Raw genomic sequence first — 18,260 nt, 5'->3', positions numbered from 1 at the left:
GTGTGAGTCAACGCTGCCCCAGCCAGAACTCAAGGGGACCACGAGGCCACCCTTGGCCTCCAGCTAGGAGAGGTCTGCGTTCCTGCAGTGAGCACGCCAGGTGACCTCCGGCACACACGGGCTATGGGCTCTCTCTTGGAAGGCAGTCAGCAGCCCTGGCTTCCCACCTGGGTCCCACCACTGCAGAATCACCCCCGTGACTGCCCACGCGAGCAGCTTCCCGTCACTCACTTCTTCCTGGCTGCTGCGGGCTGCGTTGTGACTTCCGCCACCGACCGCCTGAGAGGCCCGCAAAGGCCTTGCCACCGACCGCTGGCTCTGCTTCTGCCACCGACCGCCGGCTCTGCCCCCGCCACCGACCGCCGGCTCTGCTTCTGCCATTTCCTTGCCGCCCATCAGCTCTTGGGGCTTTTAGGAAGAAGTGTGGCTGTTCGGGTCAGATGGCTTTAGCTGGCCTCAGCAGGGTTGGTGTGGGGTCACCACCACCTCCATGCAGTGCACCATGTGACCTCAGCAGAAGGAAGGTGCTCCCCCCATTCACCCAACGTCCACAACTCAGTGGTTTTGAGCAGGCCCAGAGTTATACGACATCACTGCAATCACTTTCATCACCCTGTACCCAGAGAAGACCTGAACCCACTCCAGCCTCTCCCCACGCCCTGCAGTGGCTGCTCCGCCAGGCTCTGTGGCTCTGCCTGGTCTGGACGTGTCATGGAAATGGTCATGGAAATGGACCTGGGCATGCCACGGCCTTTCGTGCCTGCCCTCTCCCCTCAGCATCGTCTCCACAAGGTGCACCCACGCAGTAGCACGTGGCGCTGCCTCCTTCCTGCGCTGAACCTCACTCACTGCGTCCACTGCCTGGAGACCGCGCCGCTGCATCCACCCTCAGTGGACATAGGGTGGCCTCTACTTTCTGGCCATTGTGAATCGTGCTGCTGTGAACACCTGTGAACCCACTTCTGTGTTCATTCCTCTTGGGCAGGTGCTCAGGGCGCAGCTGCAGGTCTGGTGGTCTCGGTCTCGCCTTTCAAGGGGCGCCACCTGTTCCTGCAGCGGCTGCTTTCTGGTCCCTTTGGGGGCCCCCTAGGTGCTGTGCTGGACTTAGTTCCATGTGCTGTGGTGGGCAAAGCTTGAGAACAGCCCCTCGGAGGGTGTTAGCTCCGTGTGGGAGCGGGGCACGCGTGAGGCCCCGGGCCCCACCTGTGGACTCAGGGTCTCTTTCACGGACTGCGGGGAAGGCGGTGGGAGCAGCAGGGTGGATGGTGAAAGGACACAGTGCCCACCCCCCGAGGGTCCGAGGGTAGAGCTGGAACGGGGTCACGGTCACCCCAGAGCCGCCCCAGCCCCTCCTGGCCTGCCCCCAGCTGAACCAGCACCGCTCGGGCAGTTGCTGCCATTGGGGTGTGGCTCTGGGGCCCAGCACCAGGTCCCCAACCCTGCTTTCCTCCTGGAGCCCGGCCTCTCTGCACGCTGCCCTGGAGAAGAGAGGCGGTGTGTGCCAAGGGCCCCGCCAGCAGGGCAGATCCACCTTCCTTGCCCCTGCACCGGGAGGTGGCGCTCATCTTGTCGGGAGCTCCCATGGGTCGTGTCCAGACGCCACCCTCCACCAGTCCAGGCGCATCCTCAGGCTCCTATATCCTGAGTCCTCCAGTTCGGCTGTGGGAGCAAAGGCCGTGGGGAAGTTGCTGGGCCTGTCCCGGGTGAGCTTTGAGTGACAGACAGGCTCATTCTGAAGGAACTGGGCCCGGACAGCACGTCTTGGCCTGCTGACTGGGGCTGCCACTCTAAGAGGGTCCCCATCCCTGCAGGACCCCTGGTACTTAGCGCATCACAAAGCCCGAGTATTTGTGGATCACGTGACGTGTTCTTGTGCGTATCAGGAGTCTGGGATTTGAAGTGATGGATTTCCCAGTGTGGTCCCAGCTCCCCACTGATGTGAACGGGGTGGCGGGTTAACAGCTGAGCCACCACCTGCTGCCCAACCCCATGCGTCCCCCACAGCCGGGCGGTGCTGCGTTAACTCATCTCCCCCTGGATGGAAACGTTCGCGTGGTGACAGCCTTTTCTCTTGAGAGTCATTTGCTGCCCACGTTGCTGGAGATTCTGCCTCAGGGCCAGGAGCAGTTTGCTCCTCCCACCCCCATCACGTCCATGACGTGGGCCCGGGGCTGCCGGTGGGAGGCTGCCGGGAGGAGCGAGGACTCTGACGTCCATGACGTGGGCCTGGGGCTGGCAGTGGGAGGCTCCCGGGAGGAGCGAGGACTCTGACGTCCATGCCGGTGGGAGGCTCCCGGGAGGAGCGAGGACTGTGATGCTTCGTGTCGTGGGAGCCTCAGGACTGCCCCACGCGCGACAGGCACGTTCCTAGGAGCTTGGCGGGAGGAACCCGGCCACGTCGTGTGCTGCGCAAGGAGCCGGTGGCAGGGGAGGGGAAAACGGAAAGACACAGAAGAGGGCAGGTGACAAGAGGCCCACAGAGAGATGGCCTGTGTCTGGGCGGGGGGTGGGAATGGGCGGGAGGCAGTTGTGGGAGATGTGGGGCAGTGGAGGCCGTCAGAAGTGGGGATCACAGCTGTGACCTCATGGAGAGGGACAGGCCCCACAGCTGGGTTGGTGCCGGCCCCACTACCCAGGGCCAACCTGTGTGGCTGTAAAACTCTCAAGCCTGGAGTGTGTAGAAGGCAGCAGTGCCCTGGCCTGGCCACCCACGAACCCCTCTGTCCACCCCATGCTGCGTGGCACAGGGCAGGCGTGGGGCCTCCAGCTGGAGCCTTGAGTGGTGGAACCTTGGTGGGGCTTTAAGGCCGACCTGTGTGTTTATGAAAATGCGTGGGGACCGGCTGCAGACACACAGACAACTCGGATGCACGGATGCGTGGATGACATGGACACCTAGATGTGAATGACATGGACACCTAGATGACGTGGACGCCCGGACGACATGGACACCTAGACAACGTGGACGCACGCACGACGTGGACACCTAGACGTGGACGCACGGACGACGTGGACACCTAGATGACGTGGACGCACGGACGACATGGACACCTAGATGACGTGGACACATGGATGATATAGACGCATGGATGATGTGGACACTTAGATGACGTGGACACTTAGATGACGTGGACGCACAGACGACGTGGACACACGGATGACGTGGACACAGATGATGTGGACACACGGATGACATGGATGCACAGATGATGTGGACACACGAACAACTCAGATCCACAGACAACGTGGACGCACAGATGACGCGGACGCACAGATGACTCCAACGCACGGATGACTCGGACGCACAGGTGACTCGGATGCTCGGATGACCGCTGCTACGCCGCCACCCCAGGGCTCTCTGGGCGTTTCCTGTGATTTGCTCACCAGGAGCCTGGGAGTCCCATGCTTCCCCTGGGGCACTGCCTCCTGGGCCCGGCCCTGCATCCAGTGGCAGCCCAGGTGCTCACCAGTCATCACCCCAACAGTGCCGGGTGGTCTCAGGGACCTCCCCCGATCATTGCCAAACTGACTCCGGGATGTTTCTGTGTGGCCAAAGCAGACCCCAGCATGCTGTCCCCTTGGAGACCTCCAGGCCCTACCCAGCACATGCAGGGCTCATCCATCCTGTGCCTGACCATGCTCTGCCACGCAGGCCTTAGCCCAGCCCCCTAGCCCTGCTGCTGCTCCCCGCCCCACCCCTGCCACCTCCTCCAGGCCACCAGCATCCTGCCTGGCCCTATGGAGAGCAGTGTCCTCCTGTGTCCAAAAGTGTCTTTCTCCTCAGCCCCTTCACTTAGGCCTCATGGGGCCCCTCTGTGGCCCCCAGCACACAAGGTATGTGCCCACTATGGGGCCTTTGCATGGCTGTGCCCTCCCCAGGCTCCAGCCCTCAGCTCCCTCAGGCTGTTTCTCAGATGTCCCTTCAGAACTGGAGCCCTTGGGCCCCCAGCCCCATTGACACAGAGCAAGCCCCCTGTTGTATCTCAGGTCACTGTGGTTGCAGCCACAGGGGCAGCACCTGTTATTGCCACAGTGTCCAACCTGGGGCCAGTGTGCATTCAAATGCACTGTTCTGAGAGGCCAGGGTGTCCACGCATGGGCTGGGTGCAGGGAGCAGCGGTGGGAAAAGGCATCAGGCCACCATGGGCCCCGATCTGGAGCCCACATTCCAGCTGCAGAGATGGGCACTGAAGGCTTTTGAGCAAGAGGAGGAGGCAACGCTGGCCCTTGGGGATGCTGTCAGGGAAACCGAGGCAACCTCGAGCCCTCGTAGCAGAGAACGGGCTGGGCCAGGGGCTGGAGGACGCTGAGCCAGCTCCAGCTGGGTCCTGCTCTGTTCCCGCCCTGCCACTTGTTTACAAAGCAGCCCAGGACTCAGGTGGAAAAATACCCCGTTTTCCACATTTTATCAGGAAGTGTTTCATACAAAGAATGTAGGTAACTGATGAAGGGGCCATCCTGTGTCCCCACAACCCTGCTGTGCACACACCACAGGTGACCCGCTCTGCCTAAGGGGACAGCCCTGATCCCCCCGGCTCCTCCCCAGCACCGTCTCCACCCAGTGGCCTGGCCGTGGATGCTGCCGGTGGCCCCACTTTGAGACGGCCACAGCCCTGACACGTGTCCAGCCTGACGTGGAAGTTTGTCTATTTTGTGGAGTCCTAGTAGGTGCCACGTTAGTAGAATGTATGTGAGCATTTCTTTGTAAGTTCCCAAAAGCCTATGAGGGTTTTTTCCATGATTCTGTTCCCAGTTTGGCTTTTGTTGTTGTGGCTGTTCTTGACCACTCTGGACCCCACAGTGGAGAGCGGGGGGTGCGCCCGGGAGCCTGGAGCCAAGGCCCAGCCCCTCCTGCTGTGCATTTTCCTGCCAAGCAGCACCTGAGATTCGGAAGCCGATGCCTATACAGGCAGAAACCCGCCAATTCTAGCTTGAATGACTGGAGGGTCCTGAGGATGGGGATCCCTGTGGTGCCAGCATGGGCAGGGTACATCTGGGGTGCTGCCCCCCAGCAGGCAGGGCACCAGGGACAGGCACAGCCACGCTGGGGGCATTTCTGGTCTTGGGATCCTTCTTGGCTTTTCCGGAGGGAAGGCAGCTGCTGGGTGCCCTGTAATCTGCCTGTGAGCTGGGCTTTCTGCTTGGTCTGCAGGGGCTGGGGGCCTCGGAGAGCGACTGGGAGGCTGCATTCTTTTCACCAGCCGCACCCACCCAGCCCCATCCTGGCTGGCACTAAAGGGAGCAGAGTGACGTTACGTCCTCCCCTCAAGCCTGGTGGCTCCACGAGGCTGGGGTCAAATGGTGCCTATTGCTGACAGCTGGATCTCAGTCTTGCACAGGAGCACGCACCTGGCGGGGGGGCAGTGAATGAGTGTGGGAGGATGGGCTAGAGAACGAGCAAGGGAAGGGAAGGAGAGAGAGAAAGTGGGTTAGAGAGTGAGTGAGCCAGCGTCTGAGTGAGTGAGTGGGAGTGGGTTAGAGAGCAAGGGAGTGAGTGAATGAGTGGGCTAGAGAGGGCCGGGCGCAGTGGCTCACGCCTGTAATCTCAGCACTCTGGGAGGCCGAGGCGGGCGGATCACGAGGGCAGGAGATCAAGACCATCCTGGCTAACATGGTGAAACCCTGACCCTACTAAAAATACAAAAAATTAGCCGGGCGTGGTGGCAGGCACCTGTAGTCCCAGCTACTCAGAAGGCTGAGGCGGGAGAATGGCGTGAACCTGGCGTGAACCTGGGAGGTGAAGCTGCAGTGAGCTGAGATTACACCACTGCACTTCAGCCTGGGAGACAGAGCGAGACTCCATCTCAAAAAAAAAAACAACAAAATTAGCCGAGCGTGGTGGTGGGCGCCTGTAGTCCCAGCTACTCAGGAGGCTAAGGCAGGAGAGTAGCTTGAACCAGGGAGTCGAAGGTTGCAATGAGCCGAGACTGCGCCACTGCTCTCCAGCCTGGGCAACAGAGCGAGGCTCTATCTCAAAAAGAAAAAAAAAAAAAAGTGGGCTAGAGAGTGAGCGAGTGAATGAGTGAGTGGGATAGCAAGGGAGGGAGAGCGTGAGTCGGAGTGGGTTAGACAGTGAGGGAGGGAGAGCGTGAATGTCTGTCTTGGTGCTGCTGTAACAGACTACCTGAGCCTGGGTTATTTCCAGGAAGCAGAGGTTGTTCCCAGCTGTGGAGGCTGGGAGTCCAGGGTCTTGGTGCCAGCAGGCTTGGTGTCTGGTGAGGCCAGATCTCTGCTTCCAAGAGGGTGCCCAAACACCGCATTCCCCAGAGGGGAGAGGGGAGGAAGGCCACGTGCCTTCATGGCAAAAGGCAGAGAGGAATCCATGCCCAAGCTGTCTTGACAGCTCCAGGAATCCGTCTGTGAGGGCAGGGCTCCCATCGGGCCCCACCTCCTACACTGTTGCTCTGGGGAATGAGTTTCTCACTGAATCTGGGGGGCACATTCAGACCCTATTGTGGGTGGGTGAGAGAGCATAGCTGTGTCACTGGGACAAGTGGCCATGAGTCAGGGGAACTGAGGGGCTTTCATTGTCCTCACCTGTGTGTGTTGTGGCACCTGTGCCAGGCACCAGCGTTCTGCCCTCCCTGGCACAGGTGCATCACCAAGGCCCAGTACGCAGTGGCCAGAAGTGAGCCTTGAGCCGAGGCCCACCTGCTGGGCATTTTCCTGCCAAGCAGCACCTGAGATTCTGAAGTCGATGCCTGGATAGGCGGAAACGGCCGGCAGGAGGCTCCTGACAGATGGATCGTGCGGTACCAGTGCAGGCAGGGTGCTGTGGGCAGGTCCTGCGCCTTTATGGTCAGGGTTCCAAGACGTCATGAGACGGCTTGTTCAGCCAGTTAGCGTTGGTGCCCCTCTCAACAAGGACCCCCAGGAAGGGGGTGGCCTCACAAGGGTGGCCGGGGGTCCCGCTCCATCCCACATGTGGCCAGCGTGGCCCACACTTCTGGCGTTCCTCTCAGCTCGACAACAATTTTTCTGACTTTGGAGATTTTCTAGGTTCTGTGTTGTAAGAAGAAACACTTGGCATTCAAATACTAGGCAGATTGAAATGCTGAGTTTCTCAGTGTTTCATTCTGTGATTCAAGTGCATGCGGAACTCTCAATCTGGTAGGGATGATGCCCGCGCGGAGCTGACCCTTCTTGCCTTGTTTTTCCAAGCTGGAGAAGAAGCAGGCGCTCCCTCCATTCCAGCCACAGATCACGGACGACTACGGTCTGGACAACTTTGACACACAGTTCACCAGCGAGCCCGTGCAGCTGACCCCAGACGATGAGTAAGTCCCACTGGGTGCGGGGACCCCGGAGCACCCCCCCCGGGCAGCCCCATGGCAGGCCGGCACCTTGGGCGGCTGGTGACCCGGCCTGCCCTTGAGTCCCGCCCGCCTGGCGTCCTCTCTCCGGTGGGCGTTGGGGGAGGATTCTTTTGCGAATGTGACTCCCCTCCCCAGAGGGAATGAACACAGGTCATCCCCCCCGCCCCCTGCCGCCTTTGCCCACAGGGATGCCATAAAGAGGATCGACCAGTCGGAGTTCGAAGGCTTCGAGTACATCAACCCATTACTGCTGTCCACCGAGGAGTCGGTGTGAGGCCGCTGCGTCTCTGTCGTGGACATGCGTGATTGACCCTTTAACTGTATCCTTAACCACCGCATATGCATGCCAGGCTGGGCACGGCTCCGAGGGCAGCCAGGGACAGACGCTTGCGCCGAGACCACGGAGGGAAGCGTCGGCAGGCGCTGCTGGGAGCAGAACGGTCCCTCACACCTGGGCCCGGGCAGGCCAGCTTCGTGCTGGAGGAACTTGCTGCTGAGCCTGTGTCGCGGTGGCCGCGGGGACCCTGCTGAGGGGCTGTCATGCAGTTTCCAAGGTGCACATTTTCCACGGAAACAGAACTCGATGCACTGACCTGCCCCGCCAGGAAAGGGAGCGTGTAGCGTCCTGAGGAATAAAAGTTCCGATGATGTGGAAGCCCCTCTGATGCCTTTTTTCCGTGAGTGGCGCCTGCCCCACGTCTCCGATACAGCCACATGGAGGGGGGCAGGTTAGGAGCCAGCAGGACACAGGTGGGGGCGGGAGTGTAAGTGCCTGTGGGGACACACGCAATCAAGAAGTGTACAAACTCGCACCGTTTCCTAAAGCCCGGTAAGTTCCTGTGGTTGTTCCTGCAGAGCGTGTGCCCAGCCGCTGTGGTCTCAGGGTGAAGTGACACCTTAAGCAGGTGGCGGCTGGGCCAGCCAGCTCACTGGACCGATGGGGAAATTGGATCATAGAGATTCTAAAATGTGGCTCACCAAAGCACAGTAGACCAAAAAAGAGAAAAAGAAAATTGAAAACTAAATCTGCACAAATCCATTTCTGACCACACTAAGCAGTGCCTGCACGATCCCTCGTGCAACGCGTTTGACTTTTGGAAAATATTCTTACCTGTCACACAGTACTGAGAGTTAGGGAAAACTAACAGATGTATGTGTGACAGACCCCAGCCTTAAAGTTCAAAATGATGACCCTACAGACATCCGGAAACACAGGCAATCCTCCCAGCAGCACGGACCTTCCGCTCCCTCCTGCTCCCGGGACGCGCCCGCGCTCTCCGTCCTCCCACCCCTCCGGTGAAGGGACAGCTACCCAGAGCCGAGGCTTCCTAGAGGCAGGTCTGCCGGCTGCCAGGGGTCAGGTGTGGCGGAGCCGTCTTCTGAGCTCTCTGGGAGGGGGGTCGCACCACCTCGTGCCTCTGAGTGGGGCCTGGTGCACAGGTGTGGAAATTGCCATGCAGCCCTCTTGGCCAGGCGGAGACCCCAGGCCTCCATGACTCAGGGGCCGCTCCACCCCACCGTGCGGCTGGTGGCTTCGGGAGGAGATACGAAAACCTCAAGTTAGGAGGTTCGCGCCACGCCTTGCCTTGCCTCAAAGTCATACCCACCAGGTGAGCGTGGTCCACCCTACACTCAGGTTTCTCAGGGCACCGCTCCATGCCTGGCGCTGAGCACGACGTGGTGGATTCACACCCGAGCCCCAGGTGCTGGGACAAGAACGGCGCTGGGCACACCCCGCCCCTCCCCCAGCTCAGGCTTCTGGATGGAATGTGGAGATGGGTTCCAGCCACACTCCCAACCTTAGCCAGTGAGACTCTCCTCCAAAGACGGAAAGTTAGAAGCCCCAGGGCAGGGTCCAGGAGCCGACCTGGGTCTCACACAGGTGTCCCAGACCAGCATGGGGATGTCCAGGTAGCAGGGCCCAGCCTGCAGCCGCTGAAGTCACACCTGCCGGGGGAGCAGGGCTGCTGGGACCCCACCTTGAGTGGGAGACCCCCAGTGTATCCCGGAAGTGGTTAACAAGCAAACTGCTTTCCATGACCCTCCTTGATTTGTTAAATATTTAAGGCACTGACCTAAATACTGCCGTGTTGCCAACAGCGTGCCGGTTACCAGTTGGGCTGTTCTTGTACACAATGTGAGTAACACTGTGCTCATCACAGGGGAGACTTTTCTATTCCGTCATTTGTTTTATAAATTAAAGTGAAGGATGTATTGAAGTGTGCTTTGAAAAATCCTGATATTTGCCAATGGCTCCGGTCACAACGGTGTGTCTTTTGGAAGTGATTCCTAAACTCTGGTGACTTGGGGGCTGCACGGTGGGCCTGCGTGGGCGCGGTGCGGGGCAGCTGCCCATGGAGCCCGTGGCTGACCGGCTCTCCCGTGGATGACACCCTCGATGGCCAGGGTCATTCAAAGTCTTATACATCCATTAAAGACTTTAACGAAAATGCTTACATCATTATTATTATTAAAAGTAGGTGTTTTTGGCCGTGCACGGTGGCTCGCGCCTGTGATCCCAGCACTTTGGGAGGCTGGGGCGGGTGGATTACAAAGTCAGGAGATCGAGACCATCCTGGCTAACACGGTGAAACCCCGTCTCTACTAAAAATACAAAAAAAAAAAAAAAATTAGCCAGGCATAGTGGCAGGCGCCTATAGTCCCAGCTACTCGGGAGGCTGAGGCAGGAGAATGGCGTGAACCTGGGAGGCGGAGCTTGCAGTGAGCCTAGACCACACCACTGCACTCCAGCCTGGGTGACAGAGTGAGACTCTGTCTCAAAAACAACAACAAAAAACGCAACCAGAGGCTGGGCCGGTGACTCACGCCTATAATCCCAGCACTTCAGGAAGCCAAGGCGGGAGGATTGCTCAGGCCCAGGAGTTCAAGACCAACCTAGGCAACATGGCAAGACCCCTCCATCTGTACAAAAAGTACTAAAAGTAGCTGTGTGTGGTGACACGCACCTGTAGTCCCAGCTACTCAGGAGGCTGAGGTGGGAGGATCATCAAGCCCAGGAGTCTAAGGCTGCAATGAGCCGTGACTGCACCACTGCACTCCAGCCTGGGCGACAGAGCGAGACCCTGTCTCAAAAAAAGGACAAAACCGTGACTGCACGTGAGCGAACCAGGCCTGTCCACAAAGTTAGGAAAGCGAGCGGCCCTCAGCCCGTCCGCCGTCCCCCGCGGGGCGCCAGGTGAAAGGGGTCAGCTTACCCGCCTGGGGCTGTGTCCGGTTCTGATTTCACTGCAGTGAATCTGCCCTAAACCAAACGTCAGAGAGAAAAACACAGATGTTCCATCACAACACGAAGAGAGACAGAGACAGGCGCCCGCCCTGCTTTAATGCACAAGCCGGAGAGCTGAGAGGAGGGGCTTCTGCAGGGGGAGGGCGCGTCCGGGCGCCGCACACTGCGCAGGGCTCCCTGGATGGTGCTCACCACATCACGTCTTCTGTGCTTTCCGCCAAGCACTGGGCCAGGTGGCTGTCAACATCCAGCTGGGTCAGCCTGCAAGGGAGGAGCCGCACTCACTCACTGCCCCATCAGCCCAACTGGAGCGGCCGGACACGACCATCACCGGCCTGGCCAAGGTGTGGCCCTGGAAGCCAGGACGGTCGACTTCCGGCCATGACCCCCCGAGGGCACCATAGCTGGCGTGCTCAGCAGAGCCGCCGGGGACGACGTCCTGGGGCTGAGTGGGCGGCTTCAACCTAGACTCGGGCCTAGATCTTGCTGGAGGCCAAGTGGCTGGTGTCCCATCAGAGTGACCATCCCTCACACACCACTGCTGGGGGATACACCCCCACCGAGCGGCCAAGTCCACAGAAACATGTCCCTGTGTCCACCTGTCAGCCACACCGCCCTCGCTCCCCGACAGCCTCTGCCCTCAGACCAGTCCACGGAGCGCCGCTTGGCCCTTGGGCTCTGCCGTGTCCCTTCCTGTGGCTCCTGTGCCCCATCTGTATGGACACTGCAACCCTCAAGTCCCCCTCTCCAGACCATAGCTGGACCCCCACTCCCGGGGCCGGCTCCAGCGGCCATCAGCTGCCTCCTCACTCTGGCAGAGCCCACCCAGTGCCTTCTGAAGCCCCCGAGGGTCGCTCAGTCTGAGACTTTCCGGCTTCTGCCCATCCTGGGAACCAGCCCCTCCCTCCACAAGCTTTCTCTAAGGCTGCCAGAAGGTCTTAAGATGTGAACCGAGGTCATTTTGTCCCAGGGTTTCCAGGCAATGTCCCTTGGGTGGGGGCCCTCTGAGATGCCTTCAGACCCCTGCCTGCAGCGGAAGAGCTTTGTCCCGGCCTCATCTGCCCCGTCTGTGAGGCTTCGGCTACTGAGCAGACACATCCAGGCCCTGCAGTGTGGAGGGGCCAACCCGACTGCAGGACAGTGGGGGCTCAGCCTAGAAGCCTCTGGTGGCTTCTGCGTGTGGGCAGGGGAGCAGGGCTGCTGGGTGGGCTGGCATCTGGCAGTGTGAGGGGCCTCAGGGCCGTTAAAATCCCAACGACCGGCCGGGCGCGGTGGCTCACACCTGTAATCCCAGCACTTTGGGAGGCCGAGGCGGGCGGATCACCTGAGGTCAGTTCAAGACCAGCCTGACCAACATGGTGAAACCCCGTGTCTACTAAAAATACAAAAATTAGCCAGGCATGGTGGCGCCTGTAATCCCAGCTACTCAGGAGACTGAGGCAGGAGGAGAATCGCTTGAACCCAGGAGGCAGATGTTGCAATGAGCCAAGATCATGCCATTGCACACTGCACTCCAGCCTGGGTGACAGAGCGAGACTCCTTCTCAAAAACAAACCAACCAACCAAACCCAATGACCAACCCAGGGCCTCACCGCATCAACAGAGACAAAACACAGCTCCAGCTCTCAGCACCCTCACCAGGTGCCCAGCTTCCCATCCACCCACGTGACCCGCAGGTGTCTGAAAATGCACAAAATGTCCAAATAGGACCACAAGAGGACCTTAAAGACACAAAGAACGTTCTACATAGTTTGTCAAATCCAGCATTTGACAGTTCTCTGGGTGACCCGGAGAACACCAAGGACGCGAGAAATGGGAGGCCTGCCGGCAGCTCCACTCCTCAGACCCGCCTCTGCCAGGGCTCCAGGCTCAGCAGGCGTCTGTGCGGGACAGGGTGACGGTTCAAGGCCAACTCCGGCTGTTAGACCAGACCCTCCAAGCCAGGCGGCCTCCCTGCTGGGGTCCTGTCCAGTCATGAGTCCCAGGGCATCCCAGGGTGGCCGTGCAAACCCTTGTTCCCAAAGACACAGGGCTTGTCTCCCAGCTAGCCTGCCCATGCCATGGCCACAGCCTCGGGTGAGTTCCGTTCCAAAGTACTGGCTCTCTCTTACAATCAAGTGTTCGAATGTGCTTGAAGCATTCCAGACACACCAAGGCCTGGACCTGACTTCACTGACGCCTACTGAGGAAAAATCGAGGCAGTCTGCCAAGCTTTCAGCAACTGCTTAAAAAGCTCAAAACGGCAACTCTTTCCTCGTGAACGTCCTCGTCTTCAGGCGTCTTTTTTTAGACGATCTGGAAAAGCAGGCGATCCAAAGACAAAAGTGCCTACCCGGGGGGCAGGGGGCAGCGCCCTGACGGCCACGAGGCTCTCTGAGCTTCAGCCAAGAACATGGATTTCTACCAGGGCTCCCAATGGCACCTTCCGTCTGTGGACTTTTTTTTTTTTTAGATTCAGGATCTCACTCTGTCGCCCAGGCAGGAGTGCAGTGGTGCAATCATTCCTGGCTCACGGGAATCCTCCCACTTCAGCCTCCAGAGGAGCTGGGACCACAGGCACAGGTGCCACTACGCCCAGGCGTCTAGAGATGGGATCATGCTATGTTGCCCAGGCTGGTCTCAAACTCTTGGGCTCCAGCAACCCACCTGCCTCAGCCTCCCAAAGTGCTGGGATTACAGGTGTGAGCCACCGTGCCCGGCCCCCAGGATTTCTTTTGATGGGCAGGAATCAAGAAGTCTTCACAATTACAAAAAAAATCCCCTGCCTCAGCAGAATCAGCGTGTGGGACAACACCGCAGTTCACGACAATCACAAAGCGCCAGTGTGGGACAGCACCGTAGTTCACGACAATCACAAGGCGCCAGTGTGGGACAGCGCCGCAGTTCACGACAATCACAAGGTGCCAGTGTGGGACAGCGCCGTAGTTCACGACAATCACAAGGCGCCAGTGTGGGACAGCGCCGCAGTTCACGACAATCACAAAGCGCCAGTGTGGGACAGCACCGTAGTTCACGACAATCACAAGGCGCCAGTGTGGGACAGCACTGTAGTTCACGACAATCACAAGGCGCCAGCCCGAGGAAGAGGCGTGTGCAGTGACGGCTGGGCCTGGATATGTTTTTGAAAAATGCTCTGCTCCTGGCCGGGCGCGGTGGCTCAAGCCTGTAATCCCAGCACTTTGGGAGGCCGAGGCGGGTGGATCACGAGGTCAGGAGATCGAGACTATCCTGGCTAACATGATGAAACCCCGTCTCTACTAAAAATACAAAAAACTAGCCGGGCGTGGTGGCGGGCGCCTGTAGTCTCAGCTACTTGGGAGGCTGAGGCGGGAGAATGGCGTGAACCCGGGAGGCAGAGCTTGCAGTGAGCCGAGATCACGCCACTGCACTCCAGCCTGGGAGACACAGTGAGACTCCGTCTCAAAAAAAAAAAAAAAAAAGAAAAATGCTCTGCTCCTGCTGCAGGCTCTGGGCACTGCCAGGAGGGCGGGGGCACTTTGCCCTGGGCCCTGGCCCTTGCACTGCTCACCCACCAAGCCCCACGTATGTGTCACCAGGCCCCTCCCTGTGCTGTCCATGTGTGACGTGGAGGTGGGGTGCTGGGGGTGCCGTGGGGCTCACCCCAACCTCAGGCCCTGCAGGGCTTGCTTCCATAAAGTGCCCCGTTTTGGAGGAGCCTGTTTCCAGGGCACTTCTTCTCTCTGGATGAGCACTGGCTCGCCTGAAGAACTGCCTGTACAGGTTTTCTGCTGCGGGTTTTGATAACTAATTCAGTCGTTTTGTGCTTTTCTTTTTTTTTTTTTGAGATGGAGTCTCGCTGTGTCGCCCAGGCTGGAGTGCAGTGGCGCGATCTCCGCTCACTGCAAGCTCCACCTCCCGGGTTCACGCCATTCTCCTGCCTCAGCCTCCCAAGTAGCTGGGCTCATTTTTTGTATTTTTTAGTAGAGACGGGGTTTCACCGTGTTAGCCAGGATGGTCTTGATCTCCTGACCTCGCGATCCACCCGTCTCGGCCTCCCAAAGTGCTGGGATTACAGGTTGAGCCACCGCGCCTGGCCTTTTTTTTTTTTTTTTTTTTTTTGAGACGGAGTCTCACTCTGTCACCCAGGCTAGAGTGCAGTGGCGCAATCTCGGCTCACTGCAACCTCCGCCTCCCGGGTTCAAGCGATTCTCCTAACCTCCCAAGTAGCTGGGACTACAGGCACCCACCACCACGCCTGGCTAAATTTTTATATTTTTAGTAGAGATGGGGTTTCACCATATTGACCTCAAACTCCTGGTCTCAAACTCCTGACCTCGTGATCTGCCCGCCTCAGCCTCCCAAAGAGCTAGGATTACAGGCTTGAGCCACCACGCCTGGCCTTTTTTTTTTTTTGTTGTTGTTGTTGGCTGCTAACTTTGGACTCCGGTCCCTTCACATTCCCGAGCTGTTTTGGCTTCTAGAAGACCAGGGGCATTAGGCATGACTGAAGGACCCGGTCTCCTGGCCACGTGAGATCTGAAACCTGCCGCCCATTAACTCAACCAAAAGTTAGGAACCAGCATCATTCACACGGCGCCGGCCCCAGGTGCCTGCTCAGGAGGCCAAGGGCCCGGAGGTCACCAGACACGAGCCCAGGCACTGGGCAGTTTGGGCTATCTTCTTAGTAAAACTGGGTTCCATTCCCCTTTACTTAAAAATATATATGTAAGTATACAGTGGGCTTCAAAATAAGAAAAAGCATCTCCAGACAAAAAAGATGATCTTCATTTTTAAAACCCATGACCCACTCTGGGGAAGGTGTTCCCGTGCTCTGGGCCTGGGGACGCCGGTGCCACCAGCTTCCAAGATGGCCAGGTGGACCCGGGGCCAGTGCTCCCCAGCCTTCCTTCTGCGCTGTCTGTGGGCCCCCAGCCTGCCCTGCCCCCAGAGCACGGAAAGCAGGGGGACCCCAGACCCGTGACAGCCAGCCACCCGGACATGCCAGGCCACAGCACTGGACCACGTTTCCACGTGTGAAACAGGGCTTTAAAAGCCAGCGCTGAGCTCGGCCACCTCTTGACCTTCTGAACGGCTGTGGTTTCCAAACACGGATGGAAAACCGGGCGGGGCACAGGGTGGCCCACTCACCTGGGGCCGAACTCTTTCTGGCACATGGGGCAGCTGCGCAGGGCGGTACCCTCCACGGACGGCTGCTGCTCCACTCTGGGGGCCCTGCAGGGATCAGGTGCCGGGCGCTGGGGCAGGGACCTGGCGGGGGACTCCAGGTGCCCTCCTGCCCCGCGAAGCAGCCGGTAGGAGCGGCCCGGGCTCCACAGGTCTGGTGGAAAGGGCGTCCAGGAAAAGGTCTTGGGTCCGACAGTGAAGGCTTCAGTGGGCTCCGGGCCGCACCTGGGCTCCTGCAACATGGAGTTGTTGGGCCTCGCCCAGCGGCGGCTCTCGCCCTGGAAACCCCTCCCCCGCTGCGATGGGCCCGGTGGGCACACCTGTCCAGGGAAGGCGGGCAGTGGAGGCACCTCGTGGTCCAGGGTGAGCTCTGGGCTCACCGTGCGCAGCAGCTCGGCCCAGAGCCGCTCCCGCTCATCACCCCCCAGGAGAAACCAGGGGCGGCCGCCAGAAGGCCTGGGGCGGACAGAAAAAGGAGACGGGGTACTCAGCCGGGGAAACGCTATGGTGGGGGGACCTGGGAGGGCCTGCAGCAGACACAGCGGGGAGATGGGGGGTACCAGAGGGAAATTCGATGGTGGGGGAGGTGGGGGGCAGGGTTGGGGGAAGGGCTGCTGGGGCAGTGAGGAGACAAGGGGTACTGGGGGCGGGGGTGTGGGTGAAAATATGGGGTCCTCAGCGGGATGAGGCGATGGCTGGGGAGATTGCGGAGGGCCCGGGGAAGATAGAGTGGGCAGATGTGGGGTGCTCAGGGGAGACGCGATGATGGGAGAGGCGCGGGAGGGCCTGGGGCGGCGCGAGGGAAGCTCAGGGGAAGCTCGGCATGGGGTGGGGGGCTCAAGGCGGGCGCTGAATGGCGGTGCGGGGTGGGGCGACGGGCGTGGGGGGTAGGCCCGGGGGCGGGAAGCCCTCCCCAGGGGGAGAAGAGAGCGGGAGGCCCGCGGGGGCGCCGGGAAGCACGTGGCAGCGGGAAAACCGGCCGCGCCCCCGCCCGGCCCTCGGCCTCACCCGCCCGCTGGGGGCGGCCTCCGGCGGCTCAGCCCCAGCCGCGGCCTCCGCGCCGCTTCCATCCGAGCCCGCGCGCCGGGCGGAAGTGAGCGCAGGCCCCGCCCCCGCCCCAGGCCCCGCCCCCAGACCGCTGCAGTGAGGCCGCCCCCTCCGAGCCAGTCGGAACCCCAGGGGCCCTGATCCCAGCCTGTGGGGAAACTGAGGCCAGGGTTCCTTCGTCCTGCACCGCAGAGGGGGGCCTGGCGTGAGGGTGGGGGCCCAGGCGTGTGCGGCGGGAGGTCAGCTGGGGGAGCCCCGCCCGTGTCCCCTTTCCGGTCCAGGCAGCCCCGGGCCGGAGCCCCCTCCGTTACCCCGATGGCTGCCCGCCCCGCCCCGGCCCTGCCTCCTCCTGGCTGCACCCAACAGCTCCCGCCCCCGTTTCCGGCTCTGCGGAGCCGCCTCTCCTCCCAGGACCACTCCAGGAGTAAATAAAGCTTGAAATCCGCCGTCGCCGCCACCGTTTCTTTACAAAAGGCGTAGAACTCAAGCTCCTTAACCAAGAAACAAGAAGCGAAGTGACAAAGTCCAGGTGGCTCACTTGGGCCTCAGGGGCCTGGGCCAGGGCTCTGGGGGCAGCTGAGGGGCTTTCCTGCCTGGACCCTGGGCTCTGCGACCTCAAAGTCCGCCACGTGGTGGCAGCAGACGCCCAGGCACCCTCGTGCCACACCTGGTTGTGCCCAGTGCCTCATGGGCCCAGACCACTTGCCTCTCCCTCGGCCCTGCTGGGCTCTGGAGTGGCTGCCACCCTCATGGAAGGGCTGGGGTCTACAGGGATCAGGATCAGGGGCCCTCGCTAGATGCCACTCAGGGCTCTGGGACTCCTTGGCAGTTTCAGCCCTGCCCTGCCCCATCAGCTTTGGGGCCATGCTGGGCAACCCTCCTGCAGGGCTCCCTCGCTGTTCCCACCCCTCACCTGGCCCCTCCCAGCCCCCAGTCGTCTGTGCCCTCCCTCCAGAACTCAGCTGTGGGGCCCCGCCCTGAACCCAGGCCACCGGAGTGGTCCACCGTCCTTCAAGTGGCCCTGGCCTGGAGGCCATGGGTTGGTGTTCAGGGAAGGGGTCAGCAGCAGCACCTAGAGTGGGGAGGTGCCCCTCTCCCTGCATGAGTGGTTTTCTTCAGCACACGTTCCTGTTCTAGATGCTGGAGGCCCCCAGCAAAACAAGACGGAGGCACTAACCCCCAGGCCCTGCGACTTGAGTGAGCAAATGGAGATGTAGTGCTGAGTGCTGCCCGGGTGTGGGGAGGGGACCTGGGGGAGCTGCTGCAGGCAGTGTGGTCTCAGGGGCCTTGTGGGAGGTGTCCTGTGGCTAGGCCCGTTCTCAGGGGAGAGAAGCCCAGCCGTGGGGTCTCCACAGCCCCACGTCCACCACATGGCAGGTGCCAGCTGACCAAGAGCTCCCAAACAGCCAGTGTCCAGGGCTCCCCGGCAGTCCTGGCTGCCCTGGCTTCAGCTCCGAGCTTCTGGGTCTTTCCTGGAAGTATAGTCCCAGCCTCCCAAGAAAGGA

The 18,260-nt window shown here is 60.4% G+C and overlaps 2 protein-coding genes and 2 pseudogenes across 35 annotated transcripts in view; 1 reads left to right on the top strand and 3 right to left on the bottom strand.

The window, feature by feature from the left end:
- The window catches only part of PRKCZ (protein kinase C zeta), a 147,615-nt gene extending 139,644 nt beyond the window's left edge, over nucleotides 1-7,971 (top strand). For all 22 annotated transcript variants that reach the window (XM_015133724.3, XM_077979638.1, XM_077979631.1 and 19 more), the window contains 2 exons: nucleotides 7,162-7,277; nucleotides 7,503-7,971. In XM_015133724.3, the coding sequence (XP_014989210.1) occupies nucleotides 7,162-7,277; nucleotides 7,503-7,590 (204 nt within the window). In that variant the 3' untranslated portion in view covers nucleotides 7,591-7,971. The remainder of the gene's footprint in view (nucleotides 1-7,161; nucleotides 7,278-7,502) is intronic.
- Nucleotides 4,382-6,378, bottom strand: LOC144338713 (uncharacterized; annotated as a pseudogene).
- On the bottom strand, nucleotides 4,382-9,763 carry LOC697268 (uncharacterized; annotated as a pseudogene). The gene is made up of 2 exons (XR_001443974.3): nucleotides 8,606-9,763; nucleotides 4,382-8,088 (listed from the first exon to the last, which is right to left on the bottom strand). The product of XR_001443974.3 is annotated as an uncharacterized LOC697268 (transcript).
- FAAP20 (FA core complex associated protein 20) lies at nucleotides 4,382-16,803 on the bottom strand. 12 transcript variants are annotated; one of them, XR_013409782.1, is made up of 7 exons: nucleotides 16,717-16,803; nucleotides 16,029-16,164; nucleotides 15,673-15,941; nucleotides 10,726-10,824; nucleotides 10,532-10,578; nucleotides 10,283-10,399; nucleotides 9,740-9,920 (listed from the first exon to the last, which is right to left on the bottom strand). XR_013409782.1 is itself a non-coding variant. In XM_077980223.1 (6 exons), the coding sequence occupies exons 1-5, from the start codon at nucleotides 16,776-16,778 to the stop codon at nucleotides 10,560-10,562; spliced, it is 555 nt and encodes a 184-aa protein (XP_077836349.1). In that variant the 5' UTR covers nucleotides 16,779-16,803; the 3' UTR covers nucleotides 9,740-10,399; nucleotides 10,532-10,559. The 12 variants fall into 12 exon arrangements, 6 of the variants coding, with proteins under 6 accessions (XP_077836368.1, XP_077836349.1, XP_028696938.1 ...); XR_013409780.1 differs by having other exon boundaries at nucleotides 10,283-10,448; nucleotides 10,756-10,824; XR_013409779.1 differs by having other exon boundaries at nucleotides 10,756-10,824.
- Nucleotides 16,804-18,260: the final 1,457 nt, after the last annotated feature.

The sequence above is a fragment of the Macaca mulatta genome, chromosome 1 (genome assembly GCF_049350105.2).
Source record: "Macaca mulatta isolate MMU2019108-1 chromosome 1, T2T-MMU8v2.0, whole genome shotgun sequence".
In the NCBI taxonomy this organism is placed as follows: domain Eukaryota; kingdom Metazoa; phylum Chordata; class Mammalia; order Primates; family Cercopithecidae; genus Macaca; species Macaca mulatta.
This window is presented reverse-complemented; position numbering and strand designations above follow the sequence as displayed.

Bases quoted from the DNA above. Each gene is read 5' to 3' on its own strand.
- FAAP20 (XM_077980223.1), bottom strand. From the start codon at position 16,778: ATGGAAGCGGCGCGGAGGCCGCGGCTGGGGCTGAGCCGCCGGAGGCCG. The intron at 15,942-16,028 runs GTGTGCCCACCG...TCCATGTTGCAG, and splicing joins TGCCCGCCTTCCCTGGACAG to GAGCCCAGGTGCGGCCCGGA. The intron at 10,825-15,672 runs GTGAGTGGGCCA...CCTCCCTTGCAG, and splicing joins CAGAAAGAGTTCGGCCCCAG to GCTGACCCAGCTGGATGTTG.